Genomic DNA, 27,800 nt, shown 5'->3' with positions numbered 1-27,800 from the left:
TCCCTCACCCCAGCCCCACCCACCAGCACACTGGTCTGTCATTTGCTGCCTGTCATTTGCGAATCCAATAGATCTGTGCTCATCTTGGCCTAATTTACAAGGTCTGTATCTATAGGCCCTAGAGGCAGTCAGATTATTTATGCTAAAACTCTGTTGTGTTTTACTGGGTGTGAACCGGTCTGGGACCAGAAAGAAGAGGTGAAGAATGCAACGGTTCTACAGAGAGCCTTCCTAGATCTCCTTGGGGGGTGTGATTCCCCTCCCTGTTCCCGCGACCCCAGGGCCCCGCCATCCTAGGCAGAGCAGCTCTGAGCTTTAACTGCGTTCATGTGAACGCTACACAGTTGATTGCACGAGGTAACCAACCGGATACGTTTTCATTCAGTCTTTTAATTCTTCGGCCCAGAAAGATGCCAGAGGCAGAACTAGGTATGTCACAAATTATTTCCTGGCTTGGCCTCCGGGTCTGGTCTGGGAGAACCGACGGCCACTAGGGCCCGCCTCACTTGCTCTGCGAACCCCAACAGCCACTGCCCCTATCCCCGCCCCCACCCATCAGGGGGGCGGGGCGCAGCAGGGCGCTCTCGCGGGGTCCGTTCTCCGGTTGGGGCGGGGGAGGGAGGGTCACTAGAGGGGGGGGGCCGGGGCGACGCGCGGTGGCGGCTTGGCCAATGAGCGCCGGCCGGGCGGGGCTGGCGGCGGCTCGGGCGCGGGCGGGGCGGGGCGTCTATGGGTGACGCGCCGAGCTCGGCGGGCCAATGGGTGCAGGGGGGCCGGCGGGCGGGTCTGGAGGCCTGGGGCTTTAGGACGCGAGCGGGCGGCGGGACAGACTGACGTGTGGCTGCATCGCGGGAGACGCATGGCTGGGATGGCGCTGGCGCGGGCCTGGAAACAGATGTCCTGGTTCTACTACCAATACCTGCTGGTCACGGCGCTTTACATGCTGGAGCCCTGGGAACGGACTGTGTTCAGTATCCTGCCAAGGGACGCGGGGCTGGGGCCGGGGCTGGGGCCGGGGACGTGGGGGCGGGGGTCACATCCTCCCTGTCCTCGGCTGGACAGGGTCTGGGGGAGGGGGTGGCTGGGTGCGTCTGGATTCAGGGACCTGGCTTCTGGGCGGTGCGCGGCGGGGGCGGAGGGAGTGGCGGTGGTCTCGGGGGCCGAGGGCAGTGACCATGCGATCTAGGAGGGGCTCGAACCAGCGATCACAGGTTTCCGATGAAGTCACGATGAAGTCACCGGGTTAGACGCACTTTCATTTCTGCAGAAACTCCCCGACGGCGTCGTGGCGCCCCGTGCGTCCTCGCCTCCAGTTGGGTCTTGTCTGCCTTTGGTCCCCGGTTCTTGGGCGAGGTGGGCGCGGTGTGAGTGAAGCACCGTCGCTCCGGGCTTCCGACGTCGTTGACCTTTAAGTGTCCCCGAGTTACCTGGTTTAGGACCTAATGAAGATTCCCATCCATTTAGCAGCTTTTTAACGACGTCCCGAACTTGTGTTCCTGATAGCCCAATGCAGTTCTGGAAAGCAGCTTTAAAAGTTACTGGACCTTTTTGAGCTTCAAGATGGCAGTTTTAAAAGTGGGTTTTATTGATTACTTCTTTGCACTGTAGGGCCCGGAGAGGAACCCTAACTTACCCGTTAGAGTTTCAAACTGTTTTGGTTTGTATTTAGCAAATTTTTGTTCCGAACATACTGATTAGGAGCAAGTCAGTTAACTATACTGAGAGCAGTTTGTTGGTGTCTTAATCTCGTGTAACTTTCACAGCAATCCCGATGATTGCTCGAGGTTGTGAAGGCTGTGATGTTTGTTGTCTCCTATTAAAGCTGACATCCTTTGATGTTGTTCTTACAAAATAAGTACTGACTGGGAGTGAGGTATGTTTTTTCTTTTTCACTTTAGGGTCCAATATGAATCAGATATTTCACATTAGATATGTACAAAGCTCTCCCTTTTCCATCCGGGGTCAGTGGAAATAGCTTCCTTGGAAATAATTTTATAACTGCATTGTTGCATTCCAGTAAATGACCAGAATTCCAAGCTTTTAAGTGTGTTGGTGTTAAAATTGCATGAGATTGTACTCAAAGCTGGCTTTTGTTTCAGCCCTTTTGAAGAATTTTAGCTGCTTATAAAGCGATTAATTTATTATAGTTAGCATTCCTCCCACCCCCAAATGTGGAACTTAACTGTTTAGTTGAAGTCTGCTTTATTTCCTGCATTGTTTATTTATTTGGTCTCTAGGTTCTGTAGATTAGATCTCATCAGGTCATACCTTGTAAAATGCATGTTTAATTTAAAAGCTAGTAATCCTGACTCAGAATCATCTTAGTAGAGTTAAAACAAAGTGAGATAGATTGAAATTCTCTAAATCAGAGGTTGGATATAGAATCCAGTACTGTAGTAAAGTCTCGAGTTCACACATACATAGGTTGATTGACATATATGTAAATGCTAGTGTCAATGGTGTTAAGATTTTTCTGTATTATATTGCAATAGTAATAATGCCTAGTAAGCACTCCTTTTTGAAAGTGGAGAAATAAATAAGAAAGTGAAATATAATGCCTTAGGATTTTAGTTTTGATGTTTTTTTGACTTCTCACTTGTTTATGAGATTAAGGGATTTCTTTTTTCTTTATATTTTTTAGAATAGTGAGAACTGAAATGAAATGGAATCTTGTATTGTGGTTCTTAGGATTTTAAATCTTATTTCAAAGTTCATGTTGTTGGATTATCTGAGATAGAAATGCAATCCTTTGACATAGATAATTCTTAAATGAATATCAGCTGCTGCATTTGTTGTTTTTCACCTGACTTCTAGATTATTTACTCATTTATTTATTGTGGTTACTGTGACTTGAACCTCAGAGCCTGGGTGATGTCCCTGAGCTTTTTTTTTTTTTTTTTGCTCAAGAATAGTGCTTTAGGGCTGGGAAGGTGGCTCAGTGGTAGAGTGCTTGCCTTGCATGCATGCGTGAGGCCCTGGGTTTGATTCCTTAGCACCACATAAGCAGAAAAAGCTGGAAGTGGCCCTGTGGCTCAAGTGGTAGAGTGCTAGCCTTGAGCTGAAGAGCTGAGGGACAGTGCCCAGACCCGGAGTTCAGGCCCTATGACCTACAAAAAAAAATAGTGCTCTACCACTTGAACCACAGCTCTATTTCCAGCTTTTTGACTATTAATTGTAGTTAAGAGTCTTATGGATGCTGGGTGCTAGTGGCTCACACCTGTAATTCTAGCTACTCAGGAGGCTGAGATCTGAGAATCTCCATTCAAAGCCAGTCTGGGCAGGAAAGTCTATGAGACTTTTATCTCCAATTAACCACCAGAAAACCAGAAGTGGTGCTGTGGTTCAAGTGGTAGAGCACTTGCCTTGAACTGAACAGCTCAGGGACAGTGCCCAGGCCCAGAGTTCAGGCCCAGAGTTCAAGCCCCATGACAAAAAAAGAAAAAGTCTCATGGACTTTGCTGTCTGGGCTGACTTTGAAGTTCAATCCTCATAATTAAGCCTCATGAGTAGTTAGGATTCTAGTCATGAACCAGCAGTACCTGGCTGACCTATATTCTAAAGGAAATGTATCTGCTGTCAAGTTAGATACATTGTTAAGTACTTGAAAAATAAGATTTATGAGTTTTATAAATTCTTCCCTTTCCATCTATCTTCTGATAGAACATTTGAAGTGATATATTAACTTTTGGTTTATCAACCAATACTTGAACTTTTTTCATATGTAAACACAGTTTTTATGACTCTTGTGTTAAGACAAAATAACAATAAAGAGTTTTTAAAATACTAGTACTTTATACTAGTATTTACTACTAGTATTAAAGTTATTGTTAGGAAAGGAGTTGGATACTGAACAAGAACCACTGGCTTCATGTGGGGAAGGAAAGTTTTAACTTTTAGATAATTTTCAAAGGTCTTCTTTTCCTCCTAGAAGTCTAAGGTAGCAAGGAAAAGAGAAAATTTTGTAACCAGGAAGATTTTGTAACTAGTCAGATATTTCCTGTAGAGCCTCATATAATAAATAATAACATTGTAACCAAGTCTGTTATAGAAAGGTGACCCACTTAAGAACAGTTCAAATGAATTTTACCAATCTGGAAGCCAGTGGCTCATGGCTGTAATCCTAGCAGTTTGGGAGGTTGGGATCAGAGGATGACAATTTCAGGCCAACCTTGGTAAAAAGTTCTTGAGACCCTCATCTCACTTGAAAAAAAAAACAACAAAAGCTGAGTGTGGTGGTGTCTGTCATCTCAGTTATACAAAAATATACATAGAAGGATTGAGGTCCAGGCTAGTCTGTACAAAAAAGAAACCAAGACCATGTAAACAAATGAACAAGCCAGAACTATGAACGCTGGTGGCTCATGCTTGTAATCCTAGCTATTCAGGAAGCTGAGATCTGAGGATTACAGTTTGAAGCTAGCCAGCCAGGCTAGGCTGTGAGACTCTTATCTCCAGTAAACTACTCAGAAAAAAGTGAGAAGTGAAGTGGCACTGTGGCTGAAGTGGTAGAGTGCTAGCCTTGAGTACCAAGAAGCTCAGGGACAGTGCCCCGGTTCTGAGTTCAAGCCCCAGGACCAACCAACAAACAACAACAAAAACACAGCAGAAAGGATTTGGGGTCTGCCTAGCAAGCATGAAGCCTCAAGTTCAAACCCCTCCCCCTGTACTCCTTTTTAAAGGAATCAGCATATATTTGATTTACTAGGAATTGAACATAGGTCCTTGCTTCTGCTAGTAAGTACTCCACCAGTAAGAAACCTGACCTTAAACCACTTGTCTGATTTTTTTGCACTCCACAGTGCTACAAATCCAACCCAACACCTTATGCATGCTAGCAAGTGCTCTAGCACTGAGCTATAACCCCAGCCCTGAGCTTGCCTGGTTAATAGAATTCAGTTCACAGAACTCAAAATTTTAGAGTCAAATCTGGCATAGTGTTGCGGTTCTGTAATCCTTGCATGCAGGAGGCTGAGGACTATGAGTTCAAGGCAAGTTAGAGGCCAGCTAGGGCTGAATAGTAAGACCGGTTTAAAAAAAAAAAATCAAATTTAGAGAAGAAAATACTATTGGAAAACTTTTTTTTTTTTTTTTTTTTTTTGATTATGGGGCTTGAACTCTGGGCCTGAGCGCTGTCCCTCAGCTCTTCAGCTCTACCACTTAAGCCACAGTGCCATTTCCAGTTTTCTGGTGGTTTATTGGAGATAAGAGTTTCACAGCTTTTCCTTCCCGGGCTGGCTTTGAACCGTGATTCTCAGATCTCAGCTCCTGAGTAGCTAGGATTACAGGTGTGAGCCACTGGTGCCTGGCTTGTTTAAGAGAACTTTGATTTATCTTGGTGTTGTTAACTATAGTAAAATGGTTACTGAGTTCTATCTGCTTGTATTATGTACCTTCTACTTGTCAGATGCTATTCTACATACGAAAGCTACAGCTAGGAATAAATCAAATTTCTTCTAATGCCACTAGATAAGTAAGCAAAGTATATGAACTATTAGATTTTTTTTGTCACTGGAATAAAAACAGGAGAAAAAACATGGAAGTTTTGAAGAGGGAGGGAACATATGGAAAGCTAATTAGGGGTATAAGCATTACTGGCCTAGAGCACAATGTTAGATGCCTCCAGCATGAGCATGTCTAGTGCAGGTCTGGTGTGTTCCAGGCTCGGTTCAGAGTAACAGAGGCTGGAGCCAATAAGGGAATGGTATGAATAATAGGAAAGGAAATTAGCTGACATGGGACCTCGTAGGCCAGTGGAATAGGGTTTGAGGAAACATAAGGAAGATGTGTATACTTTTTGAATAGATTTACTGGCTAAAAATCTGGTAACAATTTTCCCAGTGACATTTGATACTTAATAAAGTGGAAAAATAAACCTCTATAGCTATGGGCTCCACAGGTATGGATTCAATCAGGGATCCAAAATATTATTTTTTAAGTTAGCATATCTTAATAGTAATGAATCAAATTTATTCTGTTTTTTTTTTTTTTGTTGTTGTCTTTTTGTCAGTACTTGGGCTTTAATGCTTTATCACTTTAAGCCACACTTCCAGTCCTTCCCTTTGGGTTTTTTTGTTTTTTGTTTTTTGTTTTTGGTCGTGGGGCTTGAACTAGGCGTGGGCGCTGTCCCTGGGCTCTTCAGCTCAAGGCTAATACTCTACCACTTGAGCCACAGTGCCACTTCTGGTTTTCTGGTGGTTAATTGGAGATAAGAGTCTCATGGACGTTCCTGTCTGGGCTGGCTTTGAACCTTGATCCTCAGATCTCAGTCTTCTGAGTAGCTAGGATTACAGGTGTGAGCCACCAGTGCTGGGCTTGGCAGTATATTCTATATTCTATCCACTAGTAAAGAAAGCCCTGCTCCATCTGAGCTGCCTGGCCACACTCTTGAAAATGTACTCTTAATAAATAAGATATTTTGGTGTGTGAGGATTGGTTGAGGAAAATATTTTGCTATGCTACTTTTGGAGATTAACAGTGATTGGCATAATTTTCAACAATTATGTTTCTGTAGCATGTTTGGCGATAGACACAATAAACAAGACTAGTATAGAAAAGCCTGTGTGTGCCCAGTAGTACCATTCAGTCATCATCTGTTCCTGTTTGGAGAGTTTCTACTGAGCTAGTTAATAAAAGGAACTATTCAAACACAACTCAGCAGTGTTTAGTAGGACTTCTTTACTAACTAGCTCCTTCTTGAAGAAAAATATAGAATCATCTGAGATAGTAACTAAAATTCTCAGTATGTTCAATAAAATCAGTGTGATTTGATCATTAGGAAAAAATTCTCAGTATCAGTGAAAATTAACTACTAGAAAAAATACTCATAGTAAGCCGAATGCCTTTTAGAAGAAGTTTTTTGTTTTTTGGTGCTACTACTGGAGCTTGAATTCTAGGCCTAGGCATTGTCCTTTAGCTTGTTTTGCTTGTGTCATTTTGGGACGTTTGTTGAGTTCTGCTTATCACTTGAATCATAGCTCCATTTCTGGCTTTTTGTGGGTTAATTGGAGATGAGTCTTAAGAGACTTTCCCTTCCTTAGGCTGCTTTAGAACTGTGATCCTCAGATTTCAGCCTCTGGAGGAGCTAGTATCACAAGCCTGAGCCACCAGTGCCAGGCCCCAAAGAAAAGGATTTTTAAAAATCAAGATACTTAAAAGTAAAGGGAGGGCTGGGATGTAGCTCATTTCAAGACGCTTGCTTAGCAAGTGCAATATCCTGGTTTGATGTGCAGGACCAAAAATAGAAAAGACAAAAAAATACAGTTTAAAAAAAGAGTAGGGGGGGCTGGGAAGGTGGCTCAGTGGTACAGCGCTTGCCTTGCATGCCTGAGGCCCTGGGTTCGATTCCTCAGCACCACATAAGCAAAAAGAAAAAAAGCCAGAAGTGGCGCTGTGGCTCAAGTGGTAGAGCCTTGAGCTGAAGAGCTGAGGGACAGCACCCAGGCCCAGAGTTCAGGCCCCACAACCTGACCCCCCCCAAAAAAAAAGAGTAGGGGCTGGGAATGTGGCTTAGTGGTAGAGTGCTTGCCTAGCCTGCATGAAGCCCTGGGTTTGATTCCTCAGTACCATATAAACAGAAAAAGACAGAAATGGTGCTGTGGCTCAACTGATAGAGCACTAGCTGTGAACAAAAGAATCTCAGGGACAGTGCCCAGGCCCTGAGTTCAAGCCCCAGGACTGGCAAAAAAAAAAAAAAAAAAAAAAAAAGTAAAGGAGGAATTCAGAATAACCTTGAAATAACTTGAACAGTTTGGACTGCCTTCAAACTTCAATAGAGAAAGAATTTTCCCTGGGGATCTTGGTTTTGTATTTTCCACCTTTATATTTGACACTCCCTTTATATTTGACACTTTGGTTTATTACAAAGTCCCTTGCTCTCATTTTACAGCATATATATCTCTATCATAGGTAATAAGTTAAATACAATCGGTTATGCTTGTAAGGATAGATTATGTTTTCTTTGATTTTTAAGCATTAAAATGATTATTTTGGAGGTTAAAGAAAACTGCCCCCCATGAAGGCAGTGGCTCAATCTGTAAGCAAATGGGAAGCAGCACAAAAATGTTAATGCTGTATTCTTTCAATATTTAATATTTACATGGGCTGATAGCAAAGCAAAATGAGTCCTTTCACTTCAAACGGATGATTTCATATTTATTATTTATTTATTTTAGTACTGGTTATTAAAAAGTCATTACTTCTAATAAGGGGAGGGGCACTGAGCAGGAGGGGAACTTAACGGAGAGTTTTGCTTAGGAATTGGTTTTCATGAACTCAGATCCTTTCTTGTTTGGAAATTTGAGAAGAAAGCACAACTTTGGCCCTTGACCTTCCCTTTGTTGGAATGCATGAGTCTTTGTTTTACTGGGGAGAACTACCTGCCTAGAAGCAGAGGCAGGAGGAATTATAGTGGATAAAATAATGCTTCCAATTCATTAGCCCAGTGGTCTTCAGATTTTGTTTTCAGTATCCCTTCAAAGAACTGGAAGCAAGGACTATGCATTTCCTTGTCCACTTACATTGCTATTTGACTCCTTCTAGTAAATTAAAGGATCTTATTTATGTTTGCTTTATATTTTCTAAATATTTACAACTCATAGAAAATGTTGATCATGTAACCCTTCGCAAAGCTAGGCCTCAATATGAAGCCAAATACATAAAATCAGCTGTAATTGTTATGGGTCTTAATTGCTTCAGTGCCATTTTTTTTGTTTGATTAATCATATTCATATAACACCTTTACTGTTCTATCACTTTTTATTTTTTTATTTTTTTGGTCGGTCGTGGGGCTTGAACTCTGGGCCTGGGCGCTGTCCCTCAGCTCTTTAGCTCAAGGCAAGCACTCTACCACTTGAGCTACAGCACCACTTCCGGTTTTCTGGTGGTTTATTGGAGATAGGAGTCTCACGGTCTCTCCTGCCCCGGCTGGCTTTGAACCTCGATCCTCAGATCTCAGCCTCTTGAGTAGCTAGGATTACAGGCGTGAGCCACCAGCGCCCGGCTCTATCACTTTTTAAAAAACATTTAAATTGTTTTATTTTTAAGCTTTTGCCTTTAAGCATGTAATATCTTTTATTTTTTTGGTCTGGTCGTGGGGCCTGAACTCTGGACCTGGGCGCTGGCCCTCAGCTCTTCAGCTCAAGGCTAGCGCTCTACCACTTGAGCCACAGCGCCACTTTTTTGTCCTTTTCTGCTTATGTGGTGCTGAGGAATTGAACCCAGGACCTCATGCATGCAAGGCAAGTGCTCTACCACTGAGCCACCTTCCCAGCCCAAGCATGTTAATATCTTTTATTGATTTGGTGCTGGTGTGAGGGAGCAGCTGCCAGCCCCTGGGAAGACGATCCTGTCTTCACATATTTACTAGCACCTCAATTTGCACACAGGAGCCATCTTGGGAGGTTTGTTGAGTTATGTTCATCAGTGAAAAGCAAGACATTAAAATCTTTTTATTCCCTCTTTCTCTTCTATATCCAAACTTTGTTCATTTGGCAAAAGGACATTATACTGGGACAACTCCAGGAAGGTTCCACTGTGGACACAGGGGTCTAATAGTTTCAGAGCTAGAACATTCCAAACCATCTTTTTATTTTCTCTATTTGCTGGTACTGGAGAGCTTGAACTCATGCCTCAGCTCTCACTTGGCTTTTTCTTTTTTTCACTTAAGGTTGGAGCTCTACCACTTGATCCATATTTCTACTTCTGGTCTTTGGCTGGTTAATTGGAAATAAGAATCTTACAGACTTTGCTGCCCAGGCTGGTTTTGAATGATGATCCTTAGATCTCAGCCTCCTAAATAGTATTACTGGTGTGAGCTGCCAACATAACTTGAAACCCAGCTTTTTGAGACAGAGGGGGGAAAAAGCTATATAAATGGACTTATTAGTTATAAGACACTTTCTGGTTTCAGAATCATTAAAATGAATGTCTTGGACTAAAAGAAATACCTTAACAGGGCTGGTCCCCAGCTATAAAGGCACTGTACTTAAGTTACTTTTCTAAGTCTTTATCTAACAGTAGATGTTACTATTTCTACTTCCTGGTCAGGAAATTGTCTGAACATGGAGAGTTTGAGTCTCATGTTTTCAAGACCATACAACCAGGAAGTCAGGCGTGGAGGTAAGCCTTCTTAATTCCAAAATATTTACCCTTATCTGGCTTACAGGTCAGAGGACAGCTTTCAACAGAGAAATGGTTTGTGAATGTGATACTTTGAATATGTTTCCAGTCTCTCTAAGGTAACCAGGAAAGACACAGGTGCATAGGTACCACTGAATTGTTAGTTTCTTAGTCTTTGTCTAGTCTCTGGATGTAAAAGAACTGTTAGAGCTTCTCAGAATCCAAATAAAGAGAGGTTAGATTACAGACAGTTGCCACCACACTCTGCTCTTGTAATAACTTTTCTTCTTTCCCTTTTTTTTTTTTTTTTTAAATTGTGAAAATACCGTACGGAGGGGTTACAATTACATGGGCAAGGAAATGAGTACATTTCTTATCAAGCATTGTTGCCTCCTCCTTTGTTTCCCCTTCCCATCTCCCACTCTCCTCCCCTCCTCCCCCCCACTCTTTTTTTTTTTTTCTTCAGTACTGAGATTTTGAACTCAGGGACTTATGTTTGCTAGGCAGGAGCTTAGGTGCTCTACCATTTGAACCACACCCCTAACCCTCTTGTAACCTTTTAGCTCACTAACATAGTGAGCTGTCATACCAAACTAGCTGTAGTCATCTAGTACTGGAACAGATTAAACATTACCATGTTTGTTTTCTTAGTAGGTAGTTCAAGTTAGTTCCCTTACCTCTGCTGCTGTCCATAGGACTGATTGTCTTGCTCTGTATAGCTGTGCAGATGGCAGATTCAAGCTGATCCCAATGGCAGACCATGAGTGCTCTCTCAGGGGCATTTTCTGACTCTTCAGCAGATGACAAAAGAATATTCCACAGCCTTTTGAGTAAGGTGGCAGCAGGGATGTGGACCCAGCTGGGTAGGCTGGAGCAGAACCAGGTTAAGAGTTGCAGCAATTGCATGACGGATGCTTTGGTCCAGCTGGCCAGAAGGAACTCATATGAAGCTGCAATAGAAGCTATGTGGAGAAGACAGGGGTAGGGGGATCACACTGGGGGTCACTGAGTCTCCTAGGGCATGTCTACAAGGCTTGAAGGTCACAGATGCAGACTAGTTGTCTATTGGAGTCTAGGGCAGGAGTGGTAGCTGGATTGGGGCCCCTGGACTCCAGTTCCTGCCTGGTCCTTATTCTCCTGTTATACAGCTTGAGCAGAATCAGAACTGTGGTGAAGATGATGATGACCACCACAACGGCAGCAACAATAGCTCCTGAACTCTAATACAGGAAGGCTTCTCCCTTGGTGCTCATGTGGTCATGAGAAGATAGCATCTCCCAAAATTGTGGCTGTGGTCATCTGGATCCAATAGTAAGCAATACCTAGGGACATAGGATACAGCACATAGGTTGCTCCCAGGTGGCTGCTGAGTGCCAGAATCCAAGTACAGACTCCTTTTTGAATGCCCAAGTCATTCCACTTTCTGGGAGAGCAGTGAGTAGTTGCAGAGCAGGTCTTGCCTCATCTTGGGATTGGGGACTCTTAATTACATCTCTGTTTTGCTCCTTCAGAGATGGTAGGAAGGCAGGTATGCTGTAGAACATCAATGGCCAAGTTGTGGGTGTTTTCATGTGTATTAACCAAATAGGTTTCATTGCTTGGAGCTAGCGTCCATGGCTACAGAAAATGCAGACTCCATGGAGGGTGAGGCTGGTTTTCACTACTCAGGGACTCTGCTCTGCCTCTGCTGGCCCCACCACTCTTTGGTGCTTGTTCTATCACTTTTATTTCAGAAGATGGATAGATGAAGTTTGGTGTTGTGCCAGAAATATGTTAAACTGAATGAAACAGAATACAACCCATGTTATTAGCCCTTTGTTTGGTGTCCCAGAAGTTGTTTAAATGTGCAGTTAGGACATTCCAGAAGTAAAGAAGGGGAAGTGGCCCTAAGAGAGGGCATGGGAAGAAGAGAACAGTATGGGACAATTCTCAGGTCAGCTTTAGGACAAGGCAGTGGAGCAGATCTGTGAATGGATTCTCCTGAAACCATCCTGACTTCCTGGGATGTTATCCTGGCACCTCTAGGGTTTCTGAACTCTGGTTTGAAGAAAGCTGCTCTAGCCTGTCTCAATTTGCTTTTATATTCAGCTGGCTAAGTTCTAGAACACTAGAACATCTCTTGGCTGTACTCCTTAGGGTATTATAACATCTTCTTTAGTAACTGTCAGGTAAGGTGGAAGAAAATGAAAACATTGGCTGACGTGGAAGAGCATCTACCTAGGAAACTCAAGGCCCTGAGTTCAAACCCCAGTACCACCAAAAAGAGAAAAGAAAAGCAGGCTGAACAAGATCTAGGTAAGCCGTGTCAGGACAGGTGGGAAAGATCCTGGGTAGATAGTGGTAATGGGCCGTGAGCACACATCAGTATTCTCAGTGTTTTAGCAAATCTGTCAGTGACAGTGCCTGTACATCTTATCTCCACTGTTGTTGCTGCTTTTTTTTTTTTCTCCCAGTCCTGGGACTGGAACTCAGGGCCTGGGCAGTGTCCCTGAGCTCCTTTTGCTCAAGGCTAGCACTCTATCATTTGAGCCACAGCACCATGTGCTGCCTTTTCTGTTTATGTGGCACTAAGGAATTGAACCCGGGGCTTCATGCATGCAAAGCAAGCACTCTACTACTATGCCATATTCCCAACCTTGATGCTTTTTTTTTGTGCCTGTCCTGGGGCTTGAACTCAGGGTATTGGTGCTGTCTCTGAGCTTTTGTGCTCTGGGTTAGTGCTCTACCACTTGAGCCACAGCTACATTTCTGGCTTTTTGATGGTTAACTGGAGATAAGAGTCTTAACAGAGTCTTACTGGCCTGGCTTCAAACTTCTATCCTCAGATTTTAGCCTTCTGAGTAGCTAGTATTTCAGGCATGAGCCACCAATGCCCAGCTTGCTGCATCATTTTTTAAAGACTTGAGATCCCTCTAGGCCTCCAGTGTTGTAGCATTTGTAGCACTTATAAGCTCAGATAAGTTCTTTCATTTTTTTTCCCTTTTGTGTGTATTGAGGCTTTAATTTAGGGCTTTGAGTTCTTGCTTTTTCTTCTTTGGTCATGGGGCTTGAACTTGGGGCCTGGGTGCCGTCCCTCAGCTCTTCAGTTCAAGCTAGCACTCTACCACTTGAGCCACAGCACCACTTCTGTTTTACTGGCTGTTTATTGGAAATAAGAGTCTCACAGACTTTTCTGTGACTTTTCAAAGCCTGGGCTGGCATTGAACTGCCATCCTCAGATCTCAGCCTCCTGAGTAGCTAGGATTACAGGTGTGAGCTACTGGCGCCTGGCAAGTTCTTGCTTTATTTTTAAATAGCATACACTATATGCTCAAATTTAATAATTAAGGGCTGAGTTCTAGAAGATCTCCTGATGGAGTATAAGTACTTTGCATGAATTAAAAATAATTGTGGGGGCTGGGAAGGTGGCTCAGTGGTAGAGCGCTTGCCTTGCATGCCTGAGGCCCTGGGCTCAATTCCTCAGCACCACATAAGCAAAAAGCAAAAAGCCGGAAGTGGCGCTGTGGCTCAAGTGGTAGAGCGCTAGCCTTGAGCTGAAGAGCTGAGTGTCGGACAGCACCCAGGCCCAGAGTTCAGGCCCCACGACCGGACCCCCCCAAAAAAATTGTGGGACAAGGTGCCAGTGGCTCATGCATGTAATCCTAGCTAATGAGAAGGCTGAAATTTGAGGATCATGGTTTCGAAGGCAGCCTAAGAAGAAACGTCTGTGAGAATCTTATCTTCAATTAATCACCAAAAAGCTGGAAGTGAAGCTGTGGCTCAAGTGGTAGAGTGCTAGCCTTCAGAAAACAAGCTAAGAGACCTGCTCAGGCCCTGAGTTCAAGTACGAATATTGAAGTTCAAGTACACACAAACACACACCCTACCCCTCAACCACCCCAAGTTGTAGATTGAGAGGTAGATAATGTTTATGATCTGTACTTATGAAAAGTGGAAGTTTTACTCATACAAGAATTTAAACCAGTGTGTGTTATATATGTCTTGAAAAAAAAATCTCAAAATAATAGAAATGGTTAGAAAACAATGTGGAGGCAGACCACAGACCAGAACTGTGCAAACTAATAAACACTAACTGAAACAATAATTGACAGTTGGGGGGCAACTTGGATAGCAGCTGGCAGACAGATAAGAGCACCGACCAAGGTGGTAGCTACTAATTTGTCATAACCTGCAGGGTGCCATTGAGGCTACAGAGGACCAGACTGCAGTACAGGATGCCATGCCTCCTGTCCTCTGCTGAGAACTGTGCTAGCCTGGAGTGGTCCCGGAAAAGGAGCCCAGGTGCAGATGCTGATTTCTAATGTTCTTAAAATAGAGTTCAAAGGACTGTCTATGCAGCAGCTGAGCAGAGGGAGCTTTCCTGATGAAAGTTATTTTCCCCCCCACCTCACTAATCTGACACTCCTAACCAATGAAAACTCTCATTTGAAATAATATAGCTCCCATATTGTCCAAGTGTTATACTATGAGCTGACTGATGTTCCAGAAACATAATCTGTAGCAGAATAGATTCTTTTTTTTTTTTTTTTTTGAGTCTGGTCCTGGGGCCTGAACTCTGGGCCTGGCCACTGTCCCTCAGCTCTTCGGCTCCAAGGCTAGTGCTCTACCACTTGAGGCACAGTGCCACTCCAGGCTTTTTTCTTTTTTTGCTAATGTGGTGTTGAAGAATGGAACCCAGGGCCTCATGCATGCAAGGCAAGTGCTCTACCACTAAGCCACCTTCCCAGCCCAGCAGAATAGGTTCTATTTTGGAGTAGATGGAGAATTTTCTCCCCTCAACTGGGACTTTTTTGTGTGTTGTCAGTCTTGGGACTTGAACTCAGGGCTTGGGCACTGTCCCTGAGCTTTTTTGCTCAAGGTTGGTGCTCTACTGTTTTGAGCCACAGCACTACTTCCTGTTTTCTGGTGGTTAATTGGAGATAAGAGTCTCACAGACTTTCCTGCCCAGGCTGGCTTTGAACCACGATCCTCAGATCTCAACCTCCTGAGTAGCTGGGAATATAGGCATCAGCCACCAGTGCCCAGCTTACACTGGTACTTGAAAAAATTATTGCTGGGCATCGGTGGCTCATGCCTGTAATCCTAGCTACTAAGGAGACTGAGATCTAAGGATCTTATTTCCAGTTAACTACCAAAAAGCCAGTAATAGAGCTGTGGCTCAAGTGGTAAAGCACTAGCCTTGAGCAAAAGAAGCTCAGGGACAATGAGTTTAAGCCTTAGGACTAGCACCAAAACAAAAATGATATGTGTGTGTGTGTGTGTGTGTGTGTGTGTGTGTGTGTGTGTGTGTGTATAATTTACTTATATATACATTCTCTCTCTCTCTCTCTCTCTCTCTCTCTCTCTCTCTCTCTCTCTCTCTCTCTTCTCAGGAGGCTGGGATCTGAGGATGAGTGGTTTGAAGCCACTCCAGTCAGGAAACTTCATGAGACTTAGCTGTAATTAGCCAGCCAGAAAAGCTGAAGTAGGGATTTATCTTAAATGGTAAAGTGCCAACCTTGAGTAAAAAACTAAAGTACAGGATCCAGGCCCTGTTCAAGTCACACACACACACACACAAACACCAAAACAAAAACACAAAAAAACCCAAAAAACCTCTTGAAGTTATATGAAAGTCCATTTACCTCCTCCAACAAATTGTTTATGCCTTATAATGCTGTAATTTTTGCTTGTCATAGTTATATGCATTTCAAAGACATCAAAAGGAAGAACCACCATACTCATTAACACTGGAAATAACTGGATTTACACTGGATTTTTTTTTTCTGCCAGTCCTGGGACTTGAACTTAAGGCCTGACCACTGTCAGGCTTCTTTTTGGGCAAGACTAGCACTGTACCACTTGAACCATAGCACCACTTCCAGCTTTATTTGTTTATGTGTTACTGAGGAATAGAACCCAGTACTTCATGCATGCTAGGCAAGCACTCTACCACTAAGTCACATTCTCAGCTCCACACTGGGATTTTATTAGTAGTTTTTACTGGCAGTTGAACTCAGGGCTTTTCTGCTCAAGGCTAGCACTACCACTTGAGCCATACCTCCACTTCTGGCTTTTTTGTTGGTTAATTGGACTTTTGTGCAAACTGCCATCTTGAGATTGCATCCTCTTGCATAGCTAGGATTACAAACTTGAGCCACCAGCAACTGGCTCACACTAGGACTTTAAATCTTCAAGAAGGCAATAAAAACTTGTATTTACTACATTCATTGTAACTTTGATGTTTCTGAATCAGAACTATACCATTTCCAAGATTTTAGTTCAGAGTGGAAAATTTTCAGTTCATGATCAGCAGCCTGTTTTTCATTGGTTTAGTTTTTAAAGAGTTTGTCAGAAAATCATAGCAGAAACAAGCTCCGTATTTATATTGTTGTCTAATCAATACACTGAAAGCCTAGAGAATGGGTTTTACTTCTTTTTTTTTTTTTTTTTTTTTTTTGGGTCCGGTCGTGGGGCACTGTCCCTCAGCTCTTCAGCTCAAGGCTAGTGCTCTACCACTTGAGCCACAGCGCCACTTCCGGCTTTTTTCTTTTTGCTTATGTGGTGTTGAGGAATCGAACCCAGGGCCTTGAGCATGCAAGGCAAGCGCTCTACCACTGAGCCACCTTCCCAGCCCTGGGTTTTACTTCTTAAACACTAACTTCTGATGTGGTACCAAATTGATTGTCATTCACCAGACTCTAGCAGTACTAATATCATCCACTGCTTTAATATAGCGTGATTAGAAATGTATCAAGGGGTAGTTGATACATTTGAGGAAAAAACCCCCAATTTTAAGCATTGCTGCTGGGGATATTCCCCAGTTTTTTGAGGTCGTAGAGAAAAGTTAGAGTACTAGAGATTTTTCTGGGCCAAGTGCTAGCGGCTCACACCTGTTACCCCAGCTACTGAGACTGAGGTTGGGAAGATTGCAGTTCCAGCTTCAACAGAAGTTTTTGAGAGAAACCATCTCAACAGGAAAAGCAGAGTGTGGTGGTTTGTGTCTGTTGTCCTAGCTTTGGTGGAGTGTGTTAATAGAATTACAGTCCAGGCTAGCCTAGGAAAAACAAATAAGATTCTATCTCAAAAATAACCAAAATGGCTTGGCATCGGTAGCTCATGCCTGTAATCCTAGCTACTCAGGAGGCTGAGATCTGAGGATCGTGGTTCAAAGCCAGCCCAGGCAGGAAAGTCCATGAGACTCTTACCTCCAATAAATCACCAGAAAACCGGAAGTGGCACTGTGGCTCAAGTGGTAGAGTATTAGCCTTGAGCTGAAGAGCCCAGGGACAGCGCCCAAGCCGAGTTCAAGCCCCACAACCAAAACCCAAAACCAAAATAAAACAAAAAAACCCCCAAAAAACCAAAGGGAAGGACTGGAAGTGTGGCTTAAAGTGATAAAGCATGCCTAACAAGTGTGAAGACCTGCGTACAAACCCCAGTACTGTGGAAGGACGAGAGATTGCTTGAAGCTAGCAAATGCTTTGACTTAGAGCGTTGATTGCTTTTCAGTCAGCGGCTTCTGATAAATATGTTGTCACATGCTGTCCCCAGCTTCTCTTTAAGATGTTTCCTTAGGGCTGGGAATGTGGTTTAGTGATAGAGTGCTTGCCTTGTGTACATGAAGTCCTGGGTTCGATTCTTCAGTACCACAGACACAGAAAAAGCCAGGATTGGCATTGTGGCTAAAGTGGTAGAGTGCTAGCCTTGAACAAAAGAAGCTCAAGGACAGTGCCCAGGCCCTGAGTTCAAGCCCCAGGACTGGCAAAAAAAAAAAAAAAATTGGTTCCTTAGAGTATATTTATCAAAACTTTGGAGTATTTCCATGAATAAGTAGTATTTTACAACTGGTTTTACTGAAAAGAAATTGACTAATACAAGATTGGATTTTTTTTGTTTTGTTTTGTTGTTGTTGGTCATAGGGTTTGAACTCTAGGCCTGGGCAATGTCCCTGAGCTTTTTTGCACAAGGATAGCACTCTACTACTCTGAGCCACAGTACCACTTGAGGTTTTTCTGGTGGTTAATTGGAGATGAGTCTCCTAGGGTGGGTTTGAACTGCAATCCGCAGATTTCAGCCTCCTGAGCAGCTAGAATTATAGGCGCAAGCCATTGATGCCTGGCAATATTGGATTGCTTTAAAAGTCAGTTTACCTTTCTGATGTGATGAGTGCAATTAATTAATTATTTTTCCGGTTGTGGGGCTTGAACTCTGGGCCTAGGCGCTGTCCCTCAGCTCTTCAGCTCAAGGCTAGCACTCTACCACTTGAGCCACAGCACCCCTTCCAGTTTTCTGGTGGTTAATTGGAGATGAGTCTCATGGACTTTCCTGCCTATACTGGTTTTGAACTGCTATCCTCATATCTCAGCCTCCTGAGTAACTAGGATTACAGGTATGAACCACCGGTGCCCATCTGCAATTATTTTTTTTTTAAATTAAAAAAATATATTAGTTGCATGGTAGTGGTAGTGTTTTCTTATTTCCACACATGCATATAAAGGTGTCACGTCAACCTCGCCCCCTGCCTCTCCTTTATTCCCTCATTCATTTAAAACAATTTTATCAGGATTGATGGTTGTTCTAAGCATCAAAATTTGGATTGTGTAAAACATTGTTATTATTTAGTTTAATGAAGAGGTATAATCCATACCCTCTGGAACAAAGATCTCCAAATTTTTCCTAGTAAAAACTGCTTTTGAGTTTCCTGAAGTTTTGTCAATAAGGCACAAATGCTAACTGTGGAATTGCTGTTTGGGACAGGAAATGTTTGTAGCTAGCTGTCTCTTCTGATGTACAGTACTTACATAAAAAAGAAAACATTTCCTCATGGAGTTTCTTTTTGTTTTTTTTTCAAAATTGCTGGGATTAGGGTTGAGGTTAGCCTTTAATATGCAATTATTTTTCTTATGTAGCTAGAAACTTGGCTTATGATTAGTTAGGAATCTCCAAAGAAACAGAAGCAACATACTACTATATGGTTTTACCTGAATTTGCTTATATATATATTAAACTTATGAAATATTTGTTATGTCCAGGTTATAAGTAACTGTGAATTGTTCATTCAGCCCTTGACCAAGTTTTTTTTTTTTTTTTTGTAGGTTGTGGGGCTTGAATTCTGGGCCTGGGCGCTGTCCCTCACCTCTTCCGCTCAAGGCTAGTGCTCTACCACTTGAACCACAGCGCCACTTTTGGTTTTCTGGTGGTTTATTGTAGATAAGAGTCTCACTGGCCTTTCCTGCCCAAGCTGACTTTGAACCACAATTGTCAGATCTCAGTCTCCGGAGTAGTTAGGATTATAGGCGTGAGCCACGATGCCTGTCATCTTGACCAAGTATTTATCTTTAGGATCTGCACATATTCTGGTACATTACCTGCTCTGTTCTAGAATGATACATGAAGAACCTGTTTTATTAGGTACTTACATTTACAGCTGGTGCAAAGGCCCAGCTTACATTCTGTCTTCTTAAGCACTTTTAAATTTGGTGGTAGTGGTGAGTCATAATAACACAAAACAGAACAGTCCTTTTTTTTTTTTAAAAAACAAAAAACAAAAAACTTTTTTTTGTGTGATGATCCTGGGGCATGAACTGCTGTCCCTGAGCTTTTTGTTTTTTTTGGGTCCGGTCATGGGGCCTGAACTCTGGGCCTGGGTGCTGTTCCTCGGCTCTTCAGCTCAAGGCTAGTGCTCTACCACTTGAGCCATAGTGCCACTTCTGGCTTTTTCTGCTTATGTGGTGCTGAGGAATTGAACCCGGGGCTTCATGCATGCAAGGCAAGCACTCTACCACTGAGCCACCTTTCCAGCCCCCTGAGTTTTTATTCTCAAGGCTAGTACTCTACCATAGTTTGACTTCTTTTTGGGGTGGTGGTGTGCTTAATTGAAGTTACAAGTCTCAGAGGCTTTCCTGCTCTGGCTGGCTTCAAACTATGATCTCAGATCTTAGCCTTCTGAGTAGCTAGGATTACAGGGGTGAGCCACGGATGCCTGGCTTCTTTCCCTCCCTCTCTTTTTCCCTTCCTTCCTTCTTTCCTTCCTTCCTTCCTTCCTTCCTGCCTTCCTTCCTTCCTGCCTGCCTGCCTTCCTGCCTTCCTTTTCTGTCTCTTTCTTTCTTTTTCCTTCCTTCCTTCCTTCCTTCCTTCCTTCCTTCCTTCCTTCCTTCCTTTCTTTCTTTCTTTCTTTCTTTCTTTCTTTCTTTCTTTCTTTCTTTCTTTCTTTCTTTCTTTCTTTCTTTCCTTTCCCTCCCTCCCTCCCTCCCTTCCTTCCTTCCTTCCTTCCTTCCTTCCTTCCTTCCTTCCTTCCTTCCTTCCTTCCTTCCTTCCTTCCTTGCTTTCTTTTCTCTTTCCCTGAGACTTGAACTCCTTTCTTGAATACCAGGATGTTGTCCCTGAAACTTTAACTCAAGGCTAATGTTCTACCATTTGACTTACAGCCCTACTTCCAGGTTTTTGGTGGTTAATTGGAGATAAAGAGTCTCATGAACTTCTCTGCCCTAGCTGGCTTTGAACCTCAGTCTTCAGAGCTCAGCCTCCTGAGTAGCTTTGATTATAGGCATGAGCCACCATTGCCTGGCCTATCTTCATTTTTTAGTTTTTGAGATTTTATTAAATTGCTTTAGTCACAGAGACCCCTCTAGAGTATAAATCTATAGCTTATTTATAGTTACTGATATATAAGCAACAGAGTTTCATATGTTACATTATATAACACTGGTTGATTTTTGTGTTTTTTTCTTTGTATGTATTGCCAATAGAGAATGGTTTGAAGGATGAGAGGTGCTCACCTAAATTTCTCTTCAAGTAAATTAGATCCTAAAATACATACATACATACATACATACATATATATATATATATATATATATATATATATATATATATATATATATATATATATATAAAATTTTTATTTATTTATTTATTTATTTTTTGGGTCCGGTCTTGGAGTCTGAACTGTGGGTCTGGGCACTGTCCCTCAGTTCTTCAGCTCAAGGCTAGCATTCTTCCGCTTGATCCACAGCACCACTTCCGGCTTTTTTCTTTTTTCTTATGTGGTGCTGAGGAATCAAACCTAGGGCCTCAGGCATGCAAGGCAAGTGCTCTACCACTGAGCCAACTTCCCAGCCCTAGATCCTAAAATATTAATGAAGGGAAATTTTGTATTATAGAAGGTGATGGCTTCCCATGATTACAATGTAGATTAATAACAGATTAGGGGCTGGGAAGTTGGCTCAGTGGTAGAGCGCTTGCCTTGTATGCCCGAGGCCTTGGGTTCGATTCCTCAGCACCATATAAGCAAAAAGAAAAAAGCCAGAAGTGGCGCTGTGGCTCAAGTGGTAGAGGGCTAACCTTGAGCTGAAGAGCTGAGGGACAGCGCCCAGGCCCAGAGTTCAGGCCCCACGACTGGACCGTCCCCCCCTCCAAAAAAAATAACAGATTAGTAGCAGTTTAACTTCGGGTAGTCTAAAACATAGGTCTGAGGTGTGATGTCACCTCACATGCTCAAAGCCTTGAAGAATGTTTTTAGCAAGGATTATGTTCCCTTGTGATGCAGAATAGATTTGATTTGTAGTTCTCATGTCAACCCTGAAAAAAGAAGGGATGTATACACACCTTTTATAGATGAGAAGATTGATGATCCAGATTTTTTGACACAGCAAGGATGACATATAACCCAAACTCAGGTTTCTCCAGTATCATACTGTTTCTTTTTAGTTTTGTTAGTTTTTGTGTTGGTACTGGGGCTTAAATTTAGGACCTCACACACTTGCTTGGCTTCTTCACTCAAGGCTGGTTCTCTACCAGTTGAGTCACAGCTCCACATTCAGTTTAAAAAAATTAAATATGTTTTAAAATTGTCATTATTATTATGACATAGGTGATGTCCAGAGGGGTTACCATTTCATAAGTTAGGTAATGAGTACATTGCTTTTTTGGACAATATCACCCTTTCTTTTGTTCTCTCCCAGTTCACATTTGGGTTTTTGTTGGTTAATTGGAGATAGGAGTCTCTCACATTTGTCTTCCCTGGCTGGCTTTGAACTGCCGTCTTCAGGGCTCAGCCTCCTGAATAGCTAGGATTACAGGAATGAAGCCACTAACATCTGGCTGAGAAATCTCTTTATTAAATTTTTATTGAGCAAGTATTGTTAGATCATGGAGCTATAAAAAATAAAAATGTGTTTCTGTGTTCCAGGAGTTGATAGTCTAGCTATAATAAATACATAAAATTAAATGAACAAAGCTTTGTGAACATTGGAGAGTAGTTGGTTCTGCTGGGAGAATGGGGAAAGTTAGAAAAATGTGAATGCTGGAGAAGGCCTCTGCAGGCAATAACTAATGGGGTTGGGAATGTGGCTTAGTGGTAGAATGCTTGCCTAGCATGCATGAAACCCTGGGTTCTGTTCCTCAGTACCACATAAACAGAAAAAGCCAGAAGTGGTGTTGTGGCTCAAGTGGTGAATAGTATCTTTGAGCAAAAAGAAGCTCAGGGACAGTGCCCAGGTCCTGAGTTCAAGCCCCAGGACTGGCAAAAAATAAAAAAGCCTCAGTTTTACTAGACTTTGTATATATGGGAAGATATTGTAGTTTAGTGATAAAGAACACAGATATTTGGAATCAGTTTATGTGGTTTAGAATGAGTTCTATTGCTTCTGATGTCAGGGATGTTACTTAACATGGTGACTGGCACACAATAGATATTCACAAAACAAAAGTTGTGTCCACCACTATTCTTTTTTTTTTTTTGGGTCCGGTCGTGGGGCCTGAAATCTGGGCCTGGGTGCTGTCCCTCAGCTCTTCAGCTCAAGGCTAGCACTCTACCTCTTGAGCCACAGCACCACTTATGGCTTTTTTCTTTTTGCTTGTGTGGTGCTGAGGAATCAAACCCAGGGCCTCAGGCATGCAAGGCAAGCACTCTACCACTGAGCCACCTTCCCAGCCCCACCACTATTATTCTTACACATGTGGTTATTAAGCACTAAGCAAAGACAACCATATGAACCCACATAACATTGTTTGCAGAGACTCATGTAGCATGGCTATATGTGGAAGTGTGTTGGGGGATAGCTTGGAGTACTGGCAAGTTGTCATGGCAAAGTAGCACAGTGGATGTGCTTAGTCACTAGCTGATGTATCCTTGGCTGCTGTAGTAGTAGGAACTATTTGAAAGAATAATGCAGGAGAAAAGAGCCAGAGGTGGGTGGGGAGAAAATTGTCAGAGATGTGAAGAACGCTCTAGAGAAGCATTTTGAAGAGGAATGACTAAGTATCAATTTGGATAGTCATTGGATTTGACAGAAGGCCCTGGTGACCTTAGAATCTGTGTGCAATTCGGGTGGGGCGTGCTGTGGGAGTGAGTGTAGGATGGTTGTGATGGTCAGCCATCAAACACGTGGCATGATGGGGAAACAGCAAGTATGTACTTTTCTGTTTGTCTTAAATTAGGTGGTACATAGAAGTTTGCAGTTTCTGGAAGAATAGAACTAGGAGGGATTAAAATGTGAATTAAGAAGTTGATTATAGGAGATGTTCACCCACTTTTGCTGGATGAGTCTTGGTTTGATCTCTGTGTCTACAAACAGCTTCCTGGACAAACCACTCAAATGTTTTATCAGCTGTTGATGAGTACTTGCCACAATAAACATCTCATAGGAAAGCTGTAATGGCTAAACAAGATAATGTTAGCTGGAAGAGATTGTCAGCTGAACTTTAGACAAATATTATAGTAAGTACACTGTTTAAACCCTATCTTCTCCTAAAAATGTTTGCTATTTAAGACTACTAGTATGTAGAATGGAAGGATATGAGAGAGAAAAGAAGTATAAAAGGAAAGATAGGGAAGGAAGAGGAGGGAGGTAGGTAAGAAAGGAGGGACGGAGTGAAAAGTCTGATAGAGACAAGGAATGTGAATGAATTAGTGAACAAATGAATCCAAGATGGCTCCAGTTCAGAAAGCATTGCTTTCTTTCTTTTTTTTTTTTTGGCCAGTCGTGGGGCCTGAACTCTGGGCCTGGGCGCTGTCCCTCAGCTCTTCAACTCAAGGCTAGCACTCTACCTCTTGAGCCACAGCACCACTTATGGCTTTTTTCTTTTTGCTTATGTGATGCTGAGGAATCGAACCCAGGGCCTCAGGCATGCAAGGCAAGTGCTCTACCACTGAGCCACCTTCCCAGCCCATAGCATTGCTTTCCTCTTAGCATTGCTTTGTGAGTTCACAACGGCAATCCTAGTTTTTCAGATGTTTTGTTACTAATATTTACTGTGACCTTAGAGGGAGCCCCTGGTTGATTTGCCTGTCTGTGGCTTCAGTTCTTTCGTAAAGAGAAGAAAAGACCGAGGCCACCTTAAGTGAACAAGCTGACTTTTATGTGAAGCTGTTACAAATAGTGGCAATAGTAATAATTTTTAGTAGTGGTAATAAGTTTTTGACACTGCAAATGATAACTAGTGCATGATTGATTTTAGCTTTACCTAATTTCATAACATTAAGCCTTGTTATAGTCTAATCCTAAAGTTCTTAGATCATACATTTTTCTTACTGCTTAAATTAAGTTGCTAGGCCTTTTGTGGTCTTACCTACAATTTTATTATACACATTTTTTTCCTTTTTTTTTTGTGCCTGAACTCAGGGCCTGGGTACTGTCTCTGAGTTTCTTTGCTCAATGTGAGCATTCTACCACTTGAGCCACAGATCTACTTACAGCTTACTTGGAGACAGAGTCTCGTGGACTTTCTTTCTTTTTCTTTTCTTTTTTTTTTGTTTTGTTTTTGGGTCCAGTCGTGGGGCCTGAACTCTGGGCCTGGGCACTGTCCCTCAGCTCTTCAGCTCAAGGCTAGCGCTCTACCACTTGAGCCACAGCGCCACTTCCGGCTTTTTTCTTTTTGCTTATGCTGAGGAATCGAACCCAGGGCCTCATGCATGCAAGGCAAGCACTCTACCACTGAGCCACCTTCCCAGCTTTCGTGTACTTTCTTTCTTTCTTTTTCTTTTTTGTCATTTGATACCTGAACTGGGCATGAACTTGGGGTCTGGACACTGTCCCTGAACTTTTCTGCTCAAGGCTAAGGTTCTACCACTTTGAGCTACAGCTCCACTTCTAGTTTTCTGGTGGTTAATTGGAGATAAATGTCTCATGGACTATCCTGCCCCAGACTGGCTTTGAACTCTGAGCTTCTGCTCTCAGCCTCCTGAATAGCTGGGATTACAGGTGTGAGCTACCAGTGCCCAGCCTCATGTACTTTCTTGCCCCAGCTGATTATGATCCTCAGATCTCAGTTTCCTGAATAACTAAGAATACAGGCTTGAGCTATCTGCTCCCAGCCACATATTTCTTTTTCTTTTCTTTTCCCTCCCTCTCTCCCTCCCTGCCTCCCTCCCTCCCTCCCCCTCTCTTCTCCCTTCCTTCCTTCCTTCCTTCCTTCCTTCCTTCCTTCCTTCCTTCCTTCCTTCCTTCCTTCCCTCCCTCCCTCCCTCCCTCCCTCCCTCCCTCCTTTCTTTCTTTCTTTCTTTCTTTCTTTCTTTCTTTCTTTCTTTCTTTCTTTCTTTCTTTCTTTCTTTCTTTCTTTCTTTCTCTCTCTTTCTCTCTCTCTTTCTGTCTCTCTTTCTCTCTCTCTCTTTCTCTCTTTCTCTCTCTTTCTCTCTCTTTCTCTCTTTCTTTATTTCCTTCCTTCTTTCTTTCTTTCTTTCTTTCCGCTCTTCAGCTCAAGGCTAGCACTCTACCACTTGAGCCACATTGCCATTTCTGGTTTTCTGGTGGTTTGTTGGAGATAAGAGTTTCACACTTTTCTTGTCTGGGCTGGCTTTGAACCTCGATCCTAAAATCTCAGTTTCCTGAATAGCTAAGATTACAGGCATGAGCTATCTGCTCCCAGCCACACATTTGTTTCTTAAATTGAAAAGTGGGCTGGCTGAGTGCCAGTGGGCCATGCCTCTAATCCTAGCTACTCAGGAGGCTGAGATCTGAAGTGGCGCTGTGGCTCAAGTGGTAGAGCGCTAGCCTTGAGTTGAAGAGCTGAGGACAGCGCTCAGGCCCAGAGTTCAGGCCCACAATGGACAAAAAAAAAAAAAAAAAAAAAAAAAAAAGAAAAGCAATACTTTCTTTGCTTAGTTGTAACTAGTCTAATAGACTCTAATAGAAAAACACTATCTTGTAGGGTGATAGTAAGATAAAATGAACTACAAAAAAACTTAAACTTGGATTGTTGCTAGACACAGTTGTTAGTGGCTATCATTATCATTCTTTAAGTCTCTTTTGGGACTTGGACTCAGTATGGAACTCTTATTCAGCTTTCTTGCTCATAGCTGACCATCTCTACCACTTGAGCCATGCCTTTACTCCAGCTTTTTGCTGGTTCATTTGAGATAAAAGTCTCTCAGATTTATCTGCCTGGGATGCTTGTGATCCTCTACCTTACTCTGCATCTTGAGTGGTTTAGGATTAAAGGTGTGAGCCACCGGTACCAGCACTGTTAGTTCTTTATAAATACTTGATATATCTGAAAAACACTAACACAAAGTGGTTGTTGAAAAAGGGTGGGATTTTGTTTTGGATACACTGAAATAAGTGAGTTTCCTTAACTAGAACTCAGATTCTATGCTGGTGTCTGTTGTGGGGATGGCTCTCTACACTGGGTACGTGTTTATGCCCCAGCACATCATGGCTATTCTGCACTACTTTGAAATTGTACAGTGACCACAACAAGACCAGGATCCAGAGGTTCCTTGGGAGAAGACTCACTCTACAAAGTTGGAATAAGATTTGATCTGATGCCACAAGAAACTCTACTGGACGTCAACATCACCAACCTTCACAATATAAAGACTAAATTTCCATGAGTAGAACAGGAAAAAGCATCCTGACTCATGTGTTGTGTTCTTTATTTTTAATTTTAAAAGAGGCTCTTGTATAGTAGCTTTTGTCTATTTTAACATTGTAGTCATTTGTACTTTGATATCAGTATTTTCTTAACCTTTGTGACTATTTCAAAAAGACCCTGTGAAAGCTTTTCTTAATGTAACTTTGAGTACATTTTAATTGCCTTCTATTTTTGAAATCCAAGGTCATTAGTTGGGCTCTATTGTTCTTGCAATTGTAATGACATATACACCTGCCTGGGTATATTTCTACTCTTGACCAAAGTTTTGTAAGAAACAATACATGATTTGGGGCAGGGGGAGAGGGAGGGAGGATATTTTACACAAAAGACTTACCTGTAAGCTTGAACTCAGGAGTTCAGTTTTAGCTATCTAGATTCTTAACAGCTTTTGATTTAAAACTACTAAAGTGTTTCTTAGCAATGACAAAGAAAAAGATCTTGCTAAAATTAATATAAAGAACATTTCACCTTTTAAATATTTAATTCTTATGTGGATTTACTTCCATGAGACTTTAGTGCTGGTTCTGTGACCGAGGTTGGTTAAGTAGATTTATTCAGGGATGCTTAGATACAAAGTAGAGTTTTGACTAGAAGGGATCAGTTTCCATGGAGATACTATTAGCAATGTATGTTCTTCCTGAAATTTAGGTCCATGATTGTAATAGGTGCTGCGAATGTATTTGCACATTGTGATGTAATGAGATGAATTGTTTTAAAAAAGTGTAAACTTGGTTCAAATCCTTGCACTCTTTGTATTTTTTTTAAAGATTTTTATTCCTTAGATGTAAAATGACTACCTAATTTTTGATGTAAACTCATTAAATCCAAAA

General features: G+C 42.4%; 1 protein-coding gene across 1 annotated transcript; it reads left to right on the top strand.

Moving 5' to 3' along the window:
* Positions 1–797: 797 nt before the first annotated feature.
* Positions 798–27,800, top strand: Sptssa (serine palmitoyltransferase small subunit A). The gene is made up of 2 exons (XM_070026496.1): positions 798–971; positions 26,683–27,800. Exons 1-2 carry the CDS (start codon positions 860–862, stop codon positions 26,784–26,786), a joined length of 216 nt encoding a protein of 71 aa, XP_069882597.1. The 5' UTR covers positions 798–859; the 3' UTR covers positions 26,787–27,800.

The sequence above is a fragment of the Dipodomys merriami genome, unplaced genomic scaffold, assembly GCF_024711535.1.
Source record: "Dipodomys merriami isolate MVZ:Mamm:240054 unplaced genomic scaffold, mDipMer1.0.p SCAF_1, whole genome shotgun sequence".
Taxonomy (NCBI): domain Eukaryota; kingdom Metazoa; phylum Chordata; class Mammalia; order Rodentia; family Heteromyidae; genus Dipodomys; species Dipodomys merriami.
Note: the sequence above shows the minus strand (reverse complement) of the source record. Positions and strands in the feature narration are given on the sequence as shown.